At 39.7% G+C, this 23,235-nt stretch overlaps 1 protein-coding gene across 1 annotated transcript in view; it reads left to right on the top strand.

Annotated features, from left to right (window-relative positions):
• The window catches only part of PKHD1 (PKHD1 ciliary IPT domain containing fibrocystin/polyductin), a gene marked incomplete at both ends in the record, with an annotated part of 432,805 nt that overhangs the window by 221,195 nt on the left and 188,375 nt on the right, over positions 1-23,235 (top strand). Inside the window, 2 exons of the mRNA XM_080917462.1 lie at positions 11,566-11,743; positions 12,932-13,127. Of these exons, the coding sequence (XP_080773588.1) occupies positions 11,566-11,743; positions 12,932-13,127 (374 nt within the window). The remainder of the gene's footprint in view (positions 1-11,565; positions 11,744-12,931; positions 13,128-23,235) is intronic.

Below are 23,235 nucleotides of genomic sequence, written 5' to 3'. Positions count from 1 at the left end.
TACTAGGTTTCTACATTGCCCTCAAATGCCTCCTCACAATTCCAGTACTCTCTCCCTTCCTCCCTTCCACCCCAATGTCTGATTCCACCCATTTAACATTCAATTATATTCTTATGGAAGTCATTAAAGATACTAAAATTCATACAGAAACACACATATACAAACACAGGAGAGACATGCTTAGAAAGAAACAGATAGAGACACTGAGATGAATAAAAACACATATGCACACATACACAGAGAGGGAGAGGAGGAGAGGAAGAGGGAGAGGGCCAGGGAGAGGGTAAGAGATGGGGAAGGGGGAAATAGGGAGCTCAGAAAACCAAAGCAATTGTAAGGAGAAAGGGAAAAGGGAGTAATCAATACATGATCTCAAATTACACAGGCAGAACAAACTATGTTGTATTAGCTTGAACACATTTAGGATAATGGAATAGACACATAATTTTCAAAAATATATTGGTATAAACAACGATATCCCTCTCCTCTCCTCTCCTTTCTCCTCTCCTTTCTTATCTCCTCCCTTCTCCACTCTCTTTTAATTTTATCCCATTCTCCACCCCTTACCCCACGCCTGTGTCTTGTGCTTGTTGAGTTTCCTTCTGTAGTCTGCTGTTCTGGAACTCCCTTGGGTGCCCAAGTTGCCCTCACACCATCAGCAACTACCCTTCCTTCTGAGGACTTGGACTTCAAATCTGACCTGTTTGCAGATGTTAGTTTCTAAAAGTAATCCACCTTGTGTGTTTTCCTTGGCTCACTCGCCTTCCAGTCTAGCTTTAGTTTTATTTTTCTATTGTGATCACACATGTATCCTAACTTGCCACTTGCTGATGATGCTCTAACCTGTGTAGAACTACCCTTTCCCTTCCCATGAAGTTTAGAATGTGCTTCATGAGGCAGATTCACTCCAGCCCTTTATGGTCTGCTACCTACATAAAGTCTTGGCATCACCCCATTCCCCCAGCTCTCTATTCCATATTTACTTCTTTGCCTGTTTGTGTTCATAAGGTTCAACTTCCATGAGCTCAGCATGGAGGTGATTTTCTTTGATGAGCTTCCCTGAGCATCTTGTGCACTTTGTTATTCCTGCTGTGTGCTGGCTCTTTAGACTTGCTCTGATCAATACTCATAACTCCTGCACAGTTTTATAAGCTGCTTTCCTTTGCAGATGTTAAGGAGGGTAACAGGGTGGTTCTGTTTATAGTCTTGTCTTATGGTGCTAATATAACATCGAGCACACATTGACTTGAATTGGTTTTATATAAATTAAAAAAAAAAAAACTTGTCACCTCCAAATGTTCTTCTCACACTATTATTTTCCAAGCTTTATGTCCATGACATCTCAGTGATATTTACCTTTTCTTCAGATATTTACCTAAAGATTAGAATGTTATTCTCAGTCCTTATTTTCAAAAATGTCTAAAATCATGCAACACTTAGTATCTTTCCAGAGTTTCTTGTAGTATTTTTTCCCTGGGGCTACAGATTAATTAGAGTATATATTTTAACATCTTTATTTTTTTTTCTTCAGTGCACCTCCACCCCAATCTGTTGCTAACATTTATTTGCCAATGTTTTCTTTCTCTGGTCGTGTATAGACTTTATTGTGGGGGGAAGAATGTGATGAGGGAGGATGAGAATTTAACTCTAGTAATCATCTAGGAATTACATCTGTTTAGTTTTTGGTCAAAATGTAGCATATAGACTCTTCAATTGTCTTAGGCTTATTTAGATATTAAACAAATCAGACATTGAGTCTGCCTTCTAGTTACTGAATGGATGGGAGTGGAGTGACATAAAAGCTTGAAAAATAGAGGCTGACTAAACCGTCTGCCTGGGTTTTGTAGGTTGCACATGAAAGTGTGGTCAGGATAGATGCTTGTAGTCAACATTAGTCTTCAGAAACTGGAGGATGTGGAGGCGGTTGGGAATCACTGGGTGAAGTCATGGCTTTTCAGCCTCCTATGTGTGTTCTTTTCAACAAGTCTCTCCATCTCTTTTCACTTTGTTTCTCACATCAGCACAATGAAAATAATGCAAATTTCATCACTAGGTCATTGCCAGTCATACAGCAGGTATTCAGTAAGTACACATCTATGCAGTGGCTGTTATTTTGAAAACAGCATGCAGGCATTCTGCAAATGAAGAAAGTGCTGTAGATTTCTACATTCATGAAAAAAACTGCCTGGAAATACAATCACATGTGCTCAAATGTAACAATCTAATTTCTGAAGAAAGGGGAATAATTTTCAATAATCATGTGACATTATGCTAATCCAGTAGAATCCCCTGGAGGGTACAGAATCTGGAGCCATTTGTAACCTCATCTTTGATTCAGCATGTCCTTGTGCCCTCTGATTCTCCCCTTCCCCTTCTGGCAAAGGAAAGGTTAATGTTCTTGTTGATCACCTTGATTCTTAGATCTTGCTTAATACCCTCTCCTGTAGTGCTTGCATTCAGTTTTTACCTATGCAACTGCTCTTAATGTGTTAGTGTTCAAAGTATGAGGCACCCCCTGCCTCTGAATGCAAAAGTAAAGAAGAGTTCAAATGGAAATTTTGGCCTAGCTTTTCATCTAATAATCACCTAACTTCCCTTCCCAGGGATAAATAGGCATAGCATCACTAATAGTATCATTCGGTTCTTTAACAAAACACCATGTGAGACAGGATGGTTTCAAGATGTATTATTCTCTTTTGTCTATGGAGTTCATAGAAACAAAACAGAAAAATCATCTAAAAATCACAGTGTACTGCAAGCTGTGGAACATGAGTAGCAACCCTATTTCATCATTGAATTTAATGAATTATAAAAGAGTACATAAATATATGTTTGTGCATTAGTAAATATTAAAGAATAAAAAGACTTGGTTGGTAGCATTTGCATGATTCCATGATGAACAGAGTGACATTTGATTTTTTTGAAGCTATAAAATGATGCTGAACTTAGGGTTGTAAGACCAATAGGTTCTTATGAGATACTGTCAGTGAGCTGTATCCAGTAGCAGGTGACTAGACATAAGTGAGAAGACAGATTTTAACCTGTTTTTCTATCTAGTAAGTGCACAGTTATTTTGCAATAACCTTGCTAAGCAGTTGCATCATTCTAAGAAGGCATTCAATCTGAAGGAGGCTTTCTAGCTAGATTCATGAGGTCTGCGGAAAGGATAACATGATGTAAGCAGTCCACCCAAGTAGCACAAGGTAGAAGAGCATCATTCTTCACAGACGAAAAGAATATGCAACAAGTAGTATTTTAACACAGCAGTTAAGTCTGTTGCACAGCAGTAGATGGTCCCTCTGGAGGAACCATGAAGTTGTGACTCAGGATCCTCTACAGTGAGTTTGTACCTTAGCTAAGTCTACACATCGATGGAAACAGGCATTTGAAACATCGAGGAGGACAGTTATTCAGATGTGCTCTCCAGAAACACACAGTGATTCTATCAAATGTTCTGACTCTTTCCAGCCCCTTACTATGATAATGTAAGAACTGTTGAAAGTTTATAAAAGACTGAAAGTTGTCTTCCCACCTTTCTTCAGGATTTTTCTTGCCTTACTTAGAAGGCAGACTATGTGAACATTTCTGAGGCACTTTCTGGTCCTTTCCTCCTCCCTTTCCTCCCTCCCTCACATGCACACTCACATTGAAAAAATGAGTAACGATAAAATAACATTATATAGGAGGTGAGGACAGGTCTTCAGTTAGGCTAACAGCAAGGAGTGTTTTGATTTCAGAACTACACTGAAGAATGCTCATGGAATGGAGTGCCATCAAGGTTTGTTGGCTCTGCTTAAAAATTTGATTTTATCCTGTTTTGTTCAGTTAAAATAAAAAGAGGTGCGGGAGTTGCTTGGAGCAACATTTGTGGCTAGCTATTATATATCTGGTTTAGGAAATGGGTAATTATAGAGGTTTTATTTCTCAGTTGTTCAGATTTGATAATATTTGGAATTTGTTGCAGTGTTTTTGTTAACATTTAGAGATATGGACCCTCAGGAAATTCAAACTAATGATAAACAGGAGCCAGGGAATTAGTTCTTATTCTTACTGGTTGTTTGATGGTTGAACAAATCGTTTGTGGGCACTATACATCCAACTGTATAGACATTATTTGGTCACTATTAAGCAACTAGAGTGGTAAATTGTTATGCTTATTTGGAAGTTTTAGCAATAAATACATTATTATTCTAATGGATCATATCATTTAATTAACAAGAATCATTCCTGTGGCTATAAAATTGTCTCGGTGATTAAGAGCCCTGAGTATTCTTCCAGGAACTGGATAATGTCCTCCACACATATATGGTAGCTGACAACTATGAGTTACTCTAGTCCTAGGGGGATCCAATGCTGGTGCTATGTGCATGTATACATGCAGGGAAACATCTACACACATAAATACTACACATTAGATAGAAAGAAGGAAAGAAAGAGTGATCAAAAGAAAAAAGAAAGATAGACAGACAGATAGATACATAAAATTATTTTAAAAGAATCATTCTTTTTAGAGGATGGAAGCTGTTGGTAGAATTCTCATGCTACAGTGAATGGTTCTACACATATGCACATATACTCAAAACTAACTGAGCACAAATGAGTCAGTGATCACTAACTCAACAGAAAATACATGTAGATGGGAAAGAAAAATGTTGAGGGAGATATGGGAGAAACTGGATCGGAAGTGCGATGAGATATAACTACGTTTCATTGCATATTATTCAGCCCTTTAACAAAGCACCCTATGGGACAAGAAAGTTTCATGATTAAAGAAAATGCTGCATGTGAAGCTCAGAGTCCTTTTGTGTTTCTGATAGTATATAGAAACTGTTGCCTATGGGAATGTAAGGGTTAACATTTAAAATTGACTGGTTGCCTCCTGATTTCTTGCACATAAAGCCATGCAAAGTTCAGGGAGAGACTTCTTCCCCTAGTAATGAAGCTCTCTGCTGCTAATGGTCCATGCAGACTCCCTTGGCTCCTCCAAATTAGAAATACTTTTGTGCTCCTTTGCTTCATTAACAGTAAAAAGAGGGAGATTGGTGGCTATTTAGGGCACAGGGAAATTGGTGGCTATTTAGGGCAAGCAAAGATTGTAGTAATTATGGTTGGTAAATTCCCTTCATGGTGTTCTTTGACTCTTGATGTTCTCTTGGTGCCTTTCAGAGAAGCCCAGCACTGTCAGTGCTGGCATTTGGCCTAGAAGAATAGGACTGATTCTGACTTCTAAGTTTTGGCTGCTTGCAGTGGTCAATCTTACCTGCAGGGAGATGAGCCTTTTACATTTTGATGTGCTTTTTTAGGATGTGCACTATGACTCTGCCACCAGCTGTGAAGAAGCCATGCTTAGTATCTATTTCGTTATTTACACTACAGAAAGTTGGCTTTCATGGCTGCCTAGGAAAGTACATCCTGGATGGTTGAGATGGGTGAGAGAGGTTTGATAGACTCAGGGACTCTACAGGAAGAGCTGGCTTGGCAGAAAGAGGCAAGAAGAACGTTGGTTTAGAATCTTACCATCTGGGGAGGGTCTCTGGTTGACTGCGTGGCCACTACAATGTTATTGTGTGCTTATGGAAGAGACGAATATCAACCAGTGGCACACAGGACCCTCAGACAGGTAGAACTCCACTAATGCTAACAGAGTTTTGGCAACATTTAGAGGGGAAAATATTTATAAGAGTCTTAGAAACTTGAGAAATATCTTGATGGGTTATTTAATTTTTATTTTTTATTTTTGGAACTGAAATTGCAAAGTATAGTAACCTATAGTTAGAAATTAAAAATTTGCACCCCAGTTGGCTAATAGAAAAAAATTAAAAAATGATAAATAACTAGCTCTATTCAAAATGATTAGGGAGTTCTTGGGACATATTCCTGATCCTGAGAATTAAGAACAATTGCTTGGAAATCTACCCAACTGATCATTTTGAGACACCTTAATATATTAAAATGCATTGAAAAACTCTTAAGCTGGTATAAATGATAACTAGGAAAATAATGAGAAATGTACTCCTACTTTTTTTCTTTTACTATTTTGTTTATACTGATTTTGGTGGTCAAACCTGAGTCCTAAATTTCTGACCATTATTCCTGAACAACTTGAGCTTCATCCATGTTTCACCTCTCTCTCTATCAACTATTACCTTTGATGATGCAATTCTGAATCTGGCTGGCAAGCAATATGGTCTGTGAGTCTGTAGGATTTGGTGGGTCTAAGATGAAAAGATGTTCATTTCTTATTCTGTCAGCTACGGTACCTTGTGCTCCAGGGACCTGGTTATAACAATGCTATGAGGATAGGTGGAAATCTGAAACATCTGGATTCTAGAAAATATGAGAAAACTTAATGGATGTTTGGCCTCCTTCAGTAAACTGGAGACTCACTGAAATGAAAGAACAAAATTCAGGAATGGTTGAAGGAAGAGGGAGGGTTTTACATTCAAGACTGCTAAAAAGCGGAGTGCTCTGATATTTTCAAATCCTGTGAGTAATGCAATAAATATCCTTCTGGAGACAATACAATACAAATTATGCTTGTATTGTTCCTTATGATCATAGAATCAGGCAAAAGAATGAGCTATCCTCATTTGAATGAGGAATGTCCCTTAGAGGGCATCAAGTGGTATTGAAGCTTGCATTTGAAGATGGAAGCATTTAGCTTCCAGTTCATCTCAGAATGCCTGGTCCTTGCTGCTATGCCTCCCTACTCCTAGAACAAAAAGCAAACATAACTCCTTCTCCTTCTTATATAAGTTGCCTTGATCATGGTAATATATCAAAGAGAAAAGTAACTAATGTATATTCTGATCTCTGGAGAGAAGCTGTTGGCTCAGCAAGGTCAATGATGTTACAGGTATTACTTAGCTGCTATGGAGAAGGAATTTGAGGCTCTCAGGGACATGTTGCTGTTCATAAGGAAGAAGCACATGGAGGAAGTTAATAGCTTATAATACAAGATTGCCACCTTTCGGTTGTCTATGGAGGTATGTGTTCCCAAACATCAAGATGCCAACAAGATTGTGATGGACCTCTGGGGCAATATGATGAGTTGTCTCAGGACAAAGAATGACAAACAACTTGTTGCAGCATATTAAAGACAGCGTAATGGTGGTCACTTTATAGTCCTTAGGTAATTATAGCTGCTGCAATGTCTTATGGAGATTAGCATGTCTACTGTGTTTTGCATATGGAGTTACTGAACAAGTTTTACTATACATTGGTGGAACTCACAAAGTCCTAGGCAAACAGTGTCAAGAGGCTGAGACCACCAAGGATATACAGAATGTCACAAGCTATCTGGATACCACGAACCACTCACTACTGCCGTCTGGAAGATAAGGAAGGCTTAAATCCCCAGGATAACCTAGGCAGTCACAACAATTATATAAATCTCACAGAAGATTTATAGGATCTGGCCATGATGGTGTCTGTAATGAATACATACAAAGTTTCGAAGTACTAAGCTACCAGAAGTAGTAAACCCTTCCAGGAGCAAAGACCAGTAAAAGTTTAGAGATCATTGAACATTTACAATAGAAAGTGTTTCAATTGACAGAACTTGAGTGGAATAGAAAAGACAGGAGTTTGTCTGGAAACCTCAGCAGTTTTAGAAATCATGACCTACTTCAAGCATGTTCATGCCACAAAGAGAGTTTTCACCCACCATTTATTGATGTTTGAGCCACTTTGGTAAATATTCTGTAACTTTAAATGGAGTTAACAAGTTCCTGTAATTTATAATCAACTGTTAATCTTTGATTAAGAACTTTAAAAGTCTCTTTCACAGTCAGGATATTTTGACACACTTAGTACTTAATTCTTTACTCAACAAATATCTTTGGAAGTATTACTCTGTGAAAGAAAATTTCATTTATTATATCAGATCAGTCATTAGAGATTCAGACATTTCATTTATTTTCTTCTGCATAAGGTCCAGAAGTTTGTTATTCAAAGTCTTTATGCCCATTTAGAAGCTGAACGATTCCATGTTGAAGATGAATCATATAGAACTGCATAGAATCCTATCCAAAATTGAACTATGGCGTTCACTGGAGTCAACACATCAATCTCCTTGATATTTCTTGCTTAAAACGTATCTCTCCTCTTGTAACTTTCACTTTACTTTCATTTATTAGACACATATATTATTTTTCAGTGTATTGGTTGGACAAATTATGCTGTACAGTTTTAGGACTCATAGCTCCATTCTTAGGGTTTTTCTAAATACTACCGTTTTATCTGGGTGTGGTAACACATGCCTGTAGTCCTAGCTCTAGAGAGGCTGAGATGGAGAATTCAAAGCTGGCTCAAACGGTGCATTTGACATCAGCCCTGCATATGTGATGAGGTCCTGTCTCAAGCACTGATAATAGTAAAGATTCTACCTATAAAATATACAAATAGACCCCAAGTGCATCATTAAGTGGGAAAGGGGACAGGATGAAATGCTATGGGGGAGACTACGTATTGGATCTGAAGTTGGAGCAAACCCCCTTCAGGTTCATTCTGGCTCCAAGAATTTAAACTGAGATGTGTCAAGCAGTTGTGGCACAGATGCCAGCAGGAGAAGATGACGTAAACCCTAAGTACCTAAAACCCAAAGACAGAAAATTCCTTCCTTAATGTTTGCAATAATCTAGGTAGCACTACATAGATTATAGGACAGAATAATTATTTTATTCAAATTGTTCAATGATTTTTTTTATCCTTCTTATAGTACTAATGAAGGAAGCAAATGGATTTAATAATGCAAGAAATTGCTGAGTCAATGCACTGTAATACCAAAGCTTACAGTCATGTCTTCAAAGGACAAAATATCACAAATAACTTTTCCAGACTTGCTGAATCATTGTTTGTAACCACACATACATCACGAAAGTCCAGGGACAGACAATTACAAAAAGGGGATAACACCGGAATTGTAAATATAAATAATATATAACAATATTAAAAAAGCAAAAGAAAAAGAAAATCCACAGCTTATGAAACATCTTTGTGATTTTTATTTTGCAAGTGGATTGTGTGATTCTCAAATGTGTACTTTGTAGGTGACAATCTTGTGTCAATGTCAAAAGGCATATTCATTTGACAGTTTAGACATTCAAATAAGAGGTAAAGAATCAAGGGTATATTGTATCTATGCTGGGAGAAAGAAAACCAAGATTTAAAGGGTTAGTAAGCTCCAAGTTTACACACACTCCACACACACACACACACACACACACACACACACACGTATATAGTTCACATACATATTTTACATTTTATTCTAATTTACAAAAGCACCCTTTTCTGTTTGTTTATTTGAAAAGCATATTATTCTGCTTCATGTTGCTGTGATAAAAAAAACTCGGGGAGTGAAGAGATTATTTGGTTTACCTGTCCCCGTCATAGTCTGTCATGAAGGGAACTCCAGGCAGGAATCGGGAAGCAGGAACTGAAGCAGAAACTATATGACATAGTACTGCTTACTGGTTTGCTCCCATGGCTCTCTACATTTGCTTTCTCAAACACCTCATGACTTGCTCAGAGGTGATGTTACCCATGGTGATCTGGGACCTCTACATCAATCATTAATCAAGAAAACATCCCACAGTCTTCCCTACAAAGCAATCTTGAGGTGTGTTCACAAGCGTGGTTCCATCTTTCTGGATGACCCTAACTTGTATCAAAATGACGAAACTATCCAGCATAAACAGAATCTCTCATTGTGGCCCAGGGAGACCTTCAACTTGAGATCCTCTGCATAAGATTGCCCGGGTATTGAATGTTATTCTCCTTTGCCTATAAGTGTGGTGGTACGTCCCTGTAATTTCAGGAATTTTAGGAAATAAGGATTGGGATTCACTTAAAGTCAGAAGACTGCGGCAATTTGATTAGTGTAGTGAGAATGACCTCTCTCACATGGATTCTTCCTTCTTATCATATACCATATGGCTATAAAGTGGGTTTAGGTACATCCAAGTTTTATCTTACTGTAAGAACTTTCCACCCTCCTTGTCCGGCTTTCCTCTACTTTCAAGGCTTAATTATCTGCTCATACCTAAATGTCACAGTGAAAGTTTCTCATGTAGTTTAAACAAAGGTAGAAAAACAGCCATCTACTTATTGACCATCTAAAAATCTTTTTCTTATTTCTTAGTTTTGTCCACTTATTTTTTTGAGTCTTAACTTTTGACTAAATATATTTATGTCCTTTTTAATATGTATGTATGTATATATATACACACACATATATATATGTGTGTGTGTGTGTGTGTGTGTGTGTGTGTGTGTATGTGTATGTATGCATATGGTAACTATCTTTAGACACAAGAGGAGATCATCATATCCTGTTACAGATGGTTGTGAGCCATCGTGTAGGTTGCTGGGAATTGAACTCAGGACCTCTGGAAGAACAGTCAGTGCTCTTAACTGATGAGCCATTTCTCCAGCCTGTATATTTATGTTCTAATAAAATCTTCAAAATCACTTTCTGGAATGAGAGCTATACAGAATGATTCAGGGGATCTAGGTCCTACCACTGTCTGCCTCAATGTCTTTATTTGCTGAAATGCAGCTCTCTGCCTATAATCCTTTATAATAGTTAGGAAGATGGCACAGACAGCTTTTACAAGGCCCTATTCAACCAGTTAGCATCTTAATACGTATGGGCAGCACTAATGTGTGTAGAGTCCTGTTCTGACATGGAAGCCACCAAGGGAAAAAAAGGAGTGTGTCTGACTCAAGGATAGTATCATCTGTGGTTTTTAAAGAAGCAAACCCAGGAACATCATGGTGCAGTAATAACAGTGTGTTCTGTGCAATAGGCCAGACCCTGGGAGAGAAGCCAAGCAAGATCCTCATTACAGGAAACACCACTGAAGCTGTTTTTCCTGGGCCGTTGGAGAAGCATACTGAATAGTTGTGACATATCAGGCTCTGGGCTCCTGAAAGCTCCTATGGGACTATGAAATTACTCATAAAAATTGCTTTTGTTGTTAACAAGCTTGCTACATGACAAAATTTTTACTGTAGACATTTGTTAAATTATATTTTATTTGGGCCTACGTGGATTCATTAAAGTGACCTTTACTAGTGGTTTTAGATACCACTAGTTGCTCAGATGGTTCCATCACAGCCATGTAATATATGCAAGCCTTCTGGTGACAATCTTCTAGTGGGCTGTATGACCTACATAGATTGTGAACACTTCCATAGATGCACAGGTGGAAGCTGCTTGGCATCACCAGCATGCACTCACACGGAGAACAGAACGGGAATGCATGAGATGTAGAACTGTAAAGTTACCATGAAGTTAGTTGTTTTTACATCGTATTCATTCATTATTTTAGATATATGTGAGTTTTGCCTGCATGTACATCTGTGTAGTGTGCATTGACTCTGCAAGACAGAGTAGACGCCCCTGAAACTGGAGTTACGTGCAGTCATCAGCAGCGCTCTGGGTACTGAGATTCAAACCCAGATCCTGTGGAAGACCAGCAAGTACTGCTCTTAACTGCTGAGCCAGCCCTACCTTGGAACTCTTATTTCCTTATTTACTTTCTCTTTCTTTCACTGTAGAGCTCATAGCCTTGCTGTTCCTATAAATTTAACCATGACTGACACCAGAAATAAGACAATCACTCTCAACTATGTGGATGACACACTGTCTAACTATTATGGTTGGATGGCTCTACTCTTGGATCAAGAGACGTACTCATTGCAGTTCAAGGACCCTTGGATGGACAGATCTTTGCAGGTAAAGACATCCATTTTCTTTACCTACTGAGGGGTGCTCTGCTATGTAGTTTGTTCACTTGAAAACTTTAGTACTTAAATCTCATCTTGAAGAATACAAAACTAGTTCTTCTAAAAACGTTAAACTAAGTAATTCAATGAAAAGTAGCCTTTAAGTATTTCCTATAGCGTCTTTAAAAACTTATAGGCTGAAACTGAACTTACCCGTTTTAAGTGTTAGATAGAAGGCAGAAGAAATTGAACATTTACATGTTTCATACTGCCACCTTGTGGCTCAAGATGAACTTGCAAATCTATGCTTTGCCAAGCTGGACTGAGTGGAAAGAAGTCAAACTATTAGGGGCAATGTCTAGGTAGGAAGTGGGCACATTTTCAAAAATGATATTAACAACATCAAATAAGACAGGAAATAAAACTTAAAAGGGAAGGGCAATTCAATGTGTTTCTTTAAGCTTATGTCTCTGTCACATGTGGGTTGGTAGTTTTGTTTGTTTGTTTGTTTTTCCGTGTCAGGTGCAACAAGGTACACATGGTTGTTTTGTATGTATAATGTGTATCTCGGGGCAACAGAAGGAACACATCTTGACCCATCTCACCATGCCCTCAGAAAGGTTATCTTGCCTTCTGCTTTTTACCATGAGAACACTCAAGGAGATTTCCCCAAAGCTAAGGGGGATAAGGGTGTGGCACAGGAGGCTCTGTGTCTTGGCTCAGCTCACTCTTGTCTTGTGATCCATGGGAAACTGCAGAATGCTCTAGGTTGGTGTGGTGAGATCAACAATTGCTGAGAGGGGGGCCTTAGGGCTGAATGAATCAAAGGTGCCTCTTGCTATGGAATGTGACCCAGGAGTGTCAACTATGGCTGTGACTCACAAACAGGTCTTACCACAACTTGCCTCTCCCTTTCCCTTAGAGACCTGAGAGAGGTCAATTCACTTGCCTGGGCAGTGGTCTGCTCTTCTGTTAACTGTGGTTATAACCAAGAGGAACCCAATGACCTTTTTTTTAAAAATTCTTCACAGTTAATGAGTTTGTAGCCCCACTGTAAAAGAGATTCAAGTAGGCCTGTTTCTAACACAGAATGTGTGGCTTGGCATTAATCTGTTCTGTTGCTAAAATGACTGTTGTTGAGGGAAGAGCAAATCTTCCATCATCAATGTGGTTTTGATCACCCTCTCTCCCACTTCAGTACTCAGCAACGTTTGACAACTTTGCCTCTGGAAATCACCTCCTGATAATGCACAGGGATCTACCTCCTTATCCTGACATCCTCCTCAGATGTGGGAGACATGTGGGCCAGTCACTTCAATCTCCTCCTTTGCCCAGTCAAGACAGAGCCTGTGACTGGTTCTTCAGCAGGCAGTTGAGGCAGCTCACTTACCTGGGTAAGTGTCCACCTTCAGAGGTATTGCTGAGGGCATGTGATCACATGTTTTCTTTAGTCTTGAGTTTCAGCATTTGTGTTGTGGTATAAACACCAAGGTGACAGCTGTGTTGTGTGCTTTAATTAATTGGATAGACACTAAACTCAGATCGCATGGGTTCAAATCTCAGTCCCAAGACTCAGAATTTATCACCCACTACACACAGACATCTTCCCCTGAATGTCATAGTTGAATTCTTCTTTAGAGATAATGTTTCACATATCATATTAGTAGGTGGTGGGTGATAAGTAGGTATTCTACACCATAGTACCTTTATTTGTAAAACAGTAATGGGACCTACATCAAAGGGTGGTATGTAAAATTCTTTACCCAAGTGTTCATTCTATATCATGCTTAATGTATATTTGGAATGTCAGTTTTTAAATTGATTTTAAGATAGCATTCTATTTGTTGGAAAATAATTGCAAATTAAAACTGCTTTGAGTTGGGGCTGGAGGCATGGGCCAGCTGTTAAAAGTGCTTGCTGCTCTTACAGAGGATGTGAGTTTGTTACCTGGCACTATTGGAACTAATGCCAATTCCAGGGAGTACAAGGGAACATGACATCTATGTTCACAAAGCTATAATTAGACATACATAATTTTAAAAAAAAGACTGTTTGGAGAGTCTATTTCACTCTAGTCAGAATGGCTACCATAGAGAACAGCACAACAGAAGCCAGCAAGGATGTAAATGGAAAGAGAAACCTTTATTGATCTTTATCACAAATGCTAAGTAGTGAAGGTAATATGAAAAGCAGTATGAAGCACAGACACTATGTGACCAAGGTATATATCCATGAAAAGATTGTAGATTAGCATACCAGAGATGCTTGCTTACCTGTGTTTATTGATACTCCCTCACAAATAGCTAGTAAATGGAATTGGCCTAACTTTCCATTAGCGGAGGAGCTTAAGGAGAAAATGTGGTACGTATACACAATTTTATTTATCTCTAAAGAAGAATTCAATTATGACATTCAGAGGAAGATGTTTGGAACCAGAGATCATTATGGTAAGCCTAACAAGCCAGATTCAGAATGACAAGTATTGTATGTTTTCTCTCATAAGTGACATCTAGGTCTAGATGTGTGTGTATGTGTGTATATGTGTGTGTGTCTGTTTGTGTGTTTGATAGATAGATAGATCAATCGATCTATCGATAGATAGATAGATAGATAGACAGATAGATGATAGATGATAGATAGATATAGGTGTAGAAAAGAGGACTATGAGAGAGGAGGACATGTTCTACATGAAGGAGAGGTAGGAGCAAGAGGCAAGAGAATGTGATAGAATATGTATGTCATGAAAGTAGAAGAGGAGGTAATTGTAAAGGGGAGGGAACAGTAAGAGAGCAGGTGAGGATGGAAAGGCACACTTTTCATAAGTCCCACTTTATTGTATACCTAACCCAACTGGCCACCAACTAACTGGGACAATGAAGATGGCAGTCTAGCTGTCTGTGGCCACAGACACAGGGAACACCACAGGATATCAGCTGATGCCAGTGAACGTTAGCCTTGATGTGTCATCTGAGAAGAGAAAACTGGAACGTTGCTGAAGTTAGGGAATCAAGATGGCATGAGATCCATGAACTTGAGGACTGGAGGGTAGACTGTGTCTGTCCTGAGTTAGGATTAGTAACAAGAAGGAACCTGACACGCTCTGTCCTGGCAATCTGCGGGCAGAAAGATTAATTACCTTCTCACATGTGTGCTCTATAGCATCCCAGTGCTATATCAGGACTGTTTATATTTTACCTCCTGTAGTTTATCGGGTTTTATTTTTTCTATTCCAATATCCTTATTTTTCACGAGAACCATGGTGTTCATTTGTATCAGCCTCAAAAGTTCATTAATATGATCTAATCAAATAATAGTCGTCATCTATCATCTATATTTCAAAATGAGACATTTTATTAGTTAGATCCCCACCTTTATTTGTTTGTTTAGCTTTTGTGACCTTTTAGGGTCTAGTGACTGCATGATTTTTTTTTTTTTTTTTGTGGTGGTATGCAAGAAAGGGGATCTGATAAAAATTGGTTTCTGCAATGATGCCTTTGTTATGAATGGTTTGTTAATAGATTCTGACAAATTCGGGGAGCCTGATCAACATAGCAAGTCTTAGCCACCACCAGAAGCCAGATCTGGCCCCTAAGGAAACAGAATAGTAAGCAGGTGCCCTGGGTCACTTGTCTCTCCCACTTGTGCATAAGCATATGAAAACTGGGTCTGACCTACACAGAAAGCCTTGCCACTACTGAGGCTTAGGAGCAACAAAGGGAAAGTTGGTATTTTCCTCCTAGAAAAAAAGAAAACTTCTTGACAAATGTATCGAAATATGTATTCTTTAGACTGAATTTAACTGTGAATCTTTTATTTCTAATATGCACTAATCAAATATTAGTCATCATTAGATGACTGTTTTGATAGACATTTTACTAGGTAGGTAGATTTTTTTTAACTAATAAATTATTTTTTTTTTGAATCAGAATATCTTCATAGCCTTTCCTTTGCTTATGATTTGGAAAAAGAGAGAAGTCACTGAGAGTTACATGAATGTCTAGTAAACTTAGAGACCCTTGATCCTTGAAAAGGATGCCCAGTAGGAGTTTGGACAATATCACCTTTTTAGCCGATGTGGCAAATGAGTGACTATAGACACTTATGTTCCCATTTCTGGTATGGGATTGAGAAGTGTGTTCCTTTGTACATTAGCTCCCCATGCAGCTACATTGGCTATGTGAATTTGACCATAATTTTTTATTGGTTATTTTATTTATTTATATTTCAAATGTTATCCCTCTTATTGGTTTCACTTCTGTAAACCTCCTATCCCATGACCTCTTGCCTCTTATTCTGCGAGGAGTGTGGCTGATATACCCAGATACTCTATTGGAGAAAACTGATTTTTCCCTTAGCCAATAGGTTTTTGGTTAGAGGTGAAACTTTGTGTCAAGGTATTTTTCTCTGCGCCAGAATTTTGTCTGTGTTGAACATTATCTGCCTCTAAATGGGTCATCTTCTGCACAGTTTGTTTGCAACCTCACCATACCCCCAGTAGAAGATTTATTTTTCTTCACAATTAATTACATTGCTCCCATTTGACTTTATTACAGGAGACTTAAAAGGATCTGTCTAACCTTAGTCCCAAGCAAGAATGAGAAAGAACAGAACCCAGGCAGTCTAGCTCCTGGGTCTGGAACCTTCCACTAGAGTGTGCTACCTGCTAAATAATCTCGGCTCACCATCCTAAAAAAATAGAGAAGGGGCTTCTAGGCAGGCTGTGGAAGAAGAAAACTTCTCACTGGTCCCCAGCGACAGTGAAAAATATGCCACACTCACATTTTGACCCCTGCATGTCTCTTTTCCAGTGAGGCCAGTTTTGTCTTTGCTCAGCGAACATATTTTTGGAGTTTCCAAAAGCTCATGACCAATACTCATGGCTTAGGGCTTTAATCAGGAGCTGGCCAGCATTTTGCCTAGGGTATGCCTCAGGACCTTGACTTCCACAAGGAGGTTAAGAGTATTTACTTATCTCTTGGAAATGCGGTGCAAAGCATTTAAACACATTCAGGCTTGCACAGCATAATCTGTTACTCTGGGAAAAACCTTCCTCAATGGGCTATTTCTCTTTTCTCTCCATTAATGTTGTGTATCTTAGTACTCTAAATTTTACTTTGCACACTTGTGTGTGCAGGCACACATGTCTATCTACAGATGCACATGTGTGCATTTTTATGGAGTCATGTCTTAGGAGCCATCCACCTTGTTTTCTGAGACTAGGGCTCTCAGTGGCCAGGAACGTTCCAGTTAGATTAGATTGGCTGGCCAGCGAGCCTCGGGGATCCAATTCACCTGCCTCTCCAGAGCTGAGATTACAAGCACATGTTTCTGTTTTTACCATTTTTTATATAGGTTCCAGAGACCAGTTTTTAGGTCCCCATGCTTGCAAGACAAACACTGTACCAACTGAGGCATCTCCCCAGCCCCTACTCCTCTCCTTTTATTTTTAAACTGGGTTTTATGTTACTTGAGTTCCACCGTCACATGTCCTACATTGCATGTTGCTGTTATCGGGAACTTTAACAGTAAATCACATATAAGCTTATCTTTTGAAGAAAGAGGTTCAGGTCACCTTTGCAAAGCTACTGAAAAATATCATACAGGGAGCTGCTTAGGAAAGAGGATTTGGGAGAGTTGTGTTGCTGGCGTGTGGGTTAGGACCCGGCAGAGGCACGCTATTTGATGTGGTGAGCTATAAAGAATGGTGCCCCCAGCTATAACGTCCAGGTCATGCTTGGGGACGCGCGCGCACACAACCGTGAAGACAAGCACTCCTTTCTATTTGCAAGCCACGAGTCAAATTCACAAGCCCACTCCTCAGTTCACAGAGTTTGACTAGACAGCTAGTGTCTCTGCCTTACCAAGCTTCTTTCTTACCACGTTTGTTGTTGCCTTTTGCCCCCCTCCCCCGAAACCCCCAGGAATGTTTCAGTTCATGGTGAACTATTTTTATTTTTTAGTTACATTAACGCTATGAAATAATTAGTCAGCTAATTAATCTGGTTTACAAGCTTTGTCGGATTCTTCAGCTGTCAGTCAGTCCCAGGCCTGAGGCCCCCATCTAGTCTCATATCTCTTGCCCATGTGATTCTCGTTGCCATGGCTACTGGCTACATCTGCTGACACCCCACTCTCTATTTATTGCTTAATTAAGAATTTCACGCTCAGCCCTTATCTGCCTCCAAGAACAAGTGCACACTGTTAAGAAATTCCAAATTTAGGCCCAGACACAAGGAGAGCCTTTCTTATGGACTTGGCTGTGTGGAGCCTCTCTAACGATCCTCTCAGCATCTCAGCCGCCACCCTTCAATCAAAAATCATTAAATGGGGCAGAGATAATGAGCATGTAGCATATCAAAAGAAGGATGTTTGCTTGGTCCAAAGGAGGGAAAGCTGCTAGGCCCCATGCTCAGCTCCACTTCAAAGGAAGATGAGACCCCTCATCACTGGGGCCCGATAAAGCCTCATTTGTTCTGGGCTTGACTTATGCAGAAGGTCTCGTATGTCAGACCGTCTCACAGACTGGGTTCCCCCCACTTCTTGCCTCCACATCCATGGGTCCCCTCCCTGGCCTTCCGCATGCTCGTGTGTCAGCACTTAGGCAGCTGGGTCCCCAAAAGCATCAGGCCAAGCGTATAATCACTGACTCTATGCTCACAATGGCCACTTGTAGGGGGGTGGTCAGGAGGAGGTCTTCATCACAATAGGAACACAATTATTGCAGCTGCTAGGGAGGGCTATGCTTCTTCCTGTAGAAATATAATAGAACTTGCCTAAACCAGGAGGTGAAGGCTGGCGGGAGGTGGTGAGGGGGTAAGGGGAGTAGAGAAAACAATCTTGACTTGATTATTCATATTCTGACTCTTGGAAGCCCGACGTGGAGCCAGTGGGGTTCCAGCAGCTGCTCCTACACAGACTCTTCTAATAATTGTACATTCTGTCAAGGGTCAACTTACTTTTGACCCTGTCCTTTCATATTGGTAAAAAGGCTCTTTAGGGCAAACTGTTGGGTTGTGGCAGGGTGCATTAAATACTCAGAGCCCCCACTCCTTGCCATAAACACCCCCACTCAACCAGCAGCCTGTGATAAATTCATATCAGATGCTGTGTCATTCACAGTTGCCCTCCTGAATTCACACAGCCCCCCCCCCCCCTTCGATCCCGAGCAGAGCAGACACAGCTCCCACACTGGGCTCTGGGACATTGTGAGAGGCAGCAGCTGAAGGTCCACCTGCAAGGCTCAGAGGCTCCTATGCCACCATCTTGTGATTAGAGAGAAAAGAAAACCAAGACATATCTTGGCAGAGCAACCAGTGGATGTGTCCAAATGGTCCCTTCAACAAGATAAAGGCTGCCTATGTGTTGAGGATCTGGGGGTTGCAGTCTGTGAAAACAAGCATGATGTAGGTAGAAGGACAGATGGATTTCATTGTTTTTGGGGTTTCTTGGGGGGCTGACTCAAGCCACAATGCACAGATGCCCCCGAAATCAGGCTACTGGCACAGAAGACTCCAAAAATAATAATGCTTTCCTGAGTCTGAGGCTACGTTCATGACCGAAATTGCTTTCTAGCTTCCTTTTGTTTTGTTTTGTTTTTTTTTTTAAAGCAGTTGGGGCACTGGCTGCTGTATGGATTCCTCTTGCTTCTGTGGGTCTGCAGATGCCACGTACCTCCTGGAGAAGGAATCCTGTGAAGATATAGAGACAGGATTGAACTGCTCTCCAGAGCTCTTGGGAGCATCTCTGGGGGGGGGGGGAGCAGAATCATCATCTTTCACAATGCTGTCATGTACCTCATGCGGAAGACCTCTAAGGCAATCTATAGCATTCTAGTTAATAAATTCATTTACATTCTTATAGAAAGCTCATTTCCCAAAGATCCCAAAGGACTTTACTACTAATGTAGCCAATTGACTTGGAAATGTACTAACTTTCATGGTTAAAAACATTCTAGAGAGTGGAACAGGAGCTTGGGACAGGAAAAGAGATTCTTCCTTTCTTGGTTAGAAGCTTCTCTTCCAAAAGAAAAAAAATTAGAGGGGGAGAAGAGGGAGAGGGGGGGGGAAGGGAAGGGGAAGGGGGAAGGAGAGAGGGGAAAGGGGAAAGGAGGGAAGGGGAGGGATGGAGGAAAGGGAGGTGGGGGAGGGAGGGAAGGGGGAAAGAAAGGAAGGGCAAAGGAAGAAAGAAATAGGGAGGGAAAGAAGTATCCAGAAAGAAAGTGAGAGAAACAAACTTTGACGAATTATCAAGGACATTTTAGAAGGGACTGGGTTAGAAAGATATTTCTTCCTAATGCCAAGTGGTAAACCATAGGAGACATAGGTCACAGGTGGGGTGATACCTTTCCCAGTGCAGCTTTTCTGATCTGGTTTCATTGACTTCTATTTTCTGGCCTCCTGCTTTCTATTAAAAATCTAAGGTTGAGTACTTACCTTTGCAAACCAGTTCTTCTCTATCTGTAAGGATACCTTGAACATTTTAGCTGACAACATGCTTTGGTTTCTTATATTTTAGATATATGGCCACTTCCCTTTGGACTCTTGTCACACTCCTTTCTCCTTTGTTTATGGCTCAGCTGCTTGAGCCTCCTGAGTCCTAGGATCATATGGGGTTCTCACACTCAGCTTTTTCAGAATGCTTTTTCAGAACACTTTCTCGTGCCTTCTGTATTATTGCTTAATATTTAAAATCAACTCTTAAACTCTTGTATTTTAAAAACAGAACTTTCTTATATGCAGTACTATCCTGAAGACCATGGAAATCAATGGGATACTTTTCTTTTTGTAAAATACCTTAAAAATCAATAGCCATTGGAAGAAGACATATTATGTTCATAAAAATCATTGTTACTCGTGCATTTGGGGATGATACTGTGTCTTACAAAGTTTTGTTTGATTTCTTCTAGTGAGTGTTCTGAACTCATTATTTTTCTATTTTACCAGAGTTACTGTCCTTAGTTGACAAGATTACCTGTTCTCAAATAAAGACTTGTTGTTGGTAGAGTCTAAGAGAAGTTATATGCTTTTGTAAATAGTATTTTTTTTTTAAATTTTATCTCATGAGTAAACAGAATGCTCATTTCAAGGTCCCTCTGGATTTTTTTTTGTCTGCAAGAGGGCCCTAGATATTGTAATTGTCTCCATACAAGTGTGGTACACATTTTTCTCAGTCAGACTTACAATTGTTATTGTTCTCTACATTAATTAAGAAAGTTTAATGAGCTAACTCTCAGGACTATGATTAATGCAGACATATCTGTCTGTCTTGATTAAGTTATTAAAAAATAATACTAGCTGCCCATGAGTGAATATTACTGGAGTTAGGAGATGCTCTAATCTAAGATTTTCCTCTACTTCCTATAAGGACCCTTAAAGGTTCATGTGTCATGAGGGCAAATGTGACATCCATAGTTTCTTACTGATGCTGAAATGTGGCAAAAGAATCATACCCTTTGATAAGTAAGCCCTTTCTGCAGCTAAATATGAAGACATCAACTTATTGGGCATAAGGTCAAGTTCAGGGCTTAGGGAAGGAAAATGAAGCAGATCCTAAGAGAAGAGATGGATGCAGCAGGCATGGTAGCTGAAATGGGAACATGGGGACAGAATCAAGTACAACAACTCTTTTAGAGGTGTCTCTGGAGGGCACTGTCACACTTACTTTTTTCGAATAGATAGATGTTTACTTTCCCTTCCAACACATCAAAAGTGCCTTAAGCTTGCTTAAGGACAGAGTACAGGGTACTTATTTTATTTTACTCTTTCCTAGGACCATGCATAGGACATTAACTTATTGGGTACTCCTGTATAGTTGCAGAATTGTATTCTTTTTCTCCTTCCAGGAGGCATTTTCATATAAAAACACACCCCCCTTTCTTTCAGATGCTTCTGTTGATAGTAGGCTTACATCATATAGCATTTACCAGAATATTTTGGTAACCAGTGACCCTAAGACTGTCTTTGAGGACCAGTTCCTACAATCTGGGAAGGACCAACAATGGGGTTTCACTTATAAACAAGGATGATTAGCCAACCGTGTATTACAAATACAAAGTTGGAAGTCGCAAACATGGAGAAAGCAAATGCACAATATCACAGCTTGGATAGAGCCTTTAAATTCTTCCTAAGTCAATACCTGTTCTATTTAATGTTTTTCATCTCTTCTTCTCTTTATTCAAACTGGAAATGATGCTTCACATTCACAATTTGTTGGAGTTAAAACACTTAGTAAAATTGAGTATATCTCTTTAAGTTGTGTAGTACTATTGTTACCTTTGATGAGGTGCAGCTGTAGAAAGAGCAACTCATGTGAAAACAATGTGTGGAGCTTCTTACGGTGGTGTGAGGAATTATGGGGTCACTATGATAGGGGTACCGACAGCAACTAATATTTGCTTCCTATGTGCCATGTACTGTGTTAGCTCACATTTCTTTACGCAATGACCCTATAAAACAGTTAAGTTCCCCGACCCCCATTTTCTGGTGATGTAGATGAAGGTCAGAAGTGGTGACTAACTTGTCAGTTGTCTTAATGTAGGAATGGGATGAGTCAGAATTCAAATCTCTGCTGTTCGGAGTCTAGACCCATGCATTCTGCATCATCCTGGTTTCCCTCTTCTGACTTAGAAATGTTTTAGAAGGTTTCATATGTGCACACTCAGAGGAAGCTCCAGATGGACGTGCATGACAGAAGTTACTGAAACTAGACTCAAGTGTTTTTTGCTATTGTTTAAAGCTTTTCTCTATCTTCTCTGGTCCTCTGAATTCTGCCATCCTATCTGAGGGCCATTCTCACTTAATAAAGTGGGAAAGAGCTTTGCAGTGTACCTTCAGCTCTGCAGTGTTTTTTTGGGTATGGAAGTACACTGGATGTGAACATGTAGATGTGGAGGTGGATGTGTAGAGGGAGTGACACTGAAGATGAATGTGTAGCAGGGTCACATTGGAGCTGGATGTATAGAGGGGTCACACCGGAGGTGGATGTGGAAGGCTGTGAACATACATGCACAAGTTTTCTGAAGTCAGTGTTGTTTGGAAAACATGAACTAACAAGGAATTTCATAAGATTTAAATGACCTTCGTTTCTCATTTCAGGTGTTTCCCAGTCTGTTTTTCTTAGAGACTGATTGGGTAATGCTGTTTAATGTGTAGCTCTTACAGAAAGGCATTGCATCTTTGCCCTTATTTGCATGTTGTCTAATGATATATTTGTCCATATTTTTCCTTTTATTCCAGTAAAAACTCACACTATTATCACTAATACCGTTACTCCCATGGCTTACTATTTTTTCACATCTATGGGAGTAAGCAGAAAACTTTTCTGTGGTCTAGTATGTATAACCATTTTGAAAATCAGCCCATGAGAAAAAAATCTGCACTTCCAGAAGTATCAAACTTCAGGAGTACATGAGAAAAATTTCTATTTAAAAAGAAAGTATCTCTTATGAGTATAAGTATACTTTAGTGTCATTGTACCTTTCCTGCATTCAGGAGACTGGTTGGT

Source organism: Micromys minutus (assembly GCF_963924665.1).
Source record: "Micromys minutus genome assembly, chromosome: 5".
Lineage (NCBI taxonomy): Eukaryota > Metazoa > Chordata > Mammalia > Rodentia > Muridae > Micromys > Micromys minutus.
The sequence above is the reverse complement of the archived record's forward strand: the minus strand, read 5'-3'. Positions and strand labels throughout refer to the sequence as shown.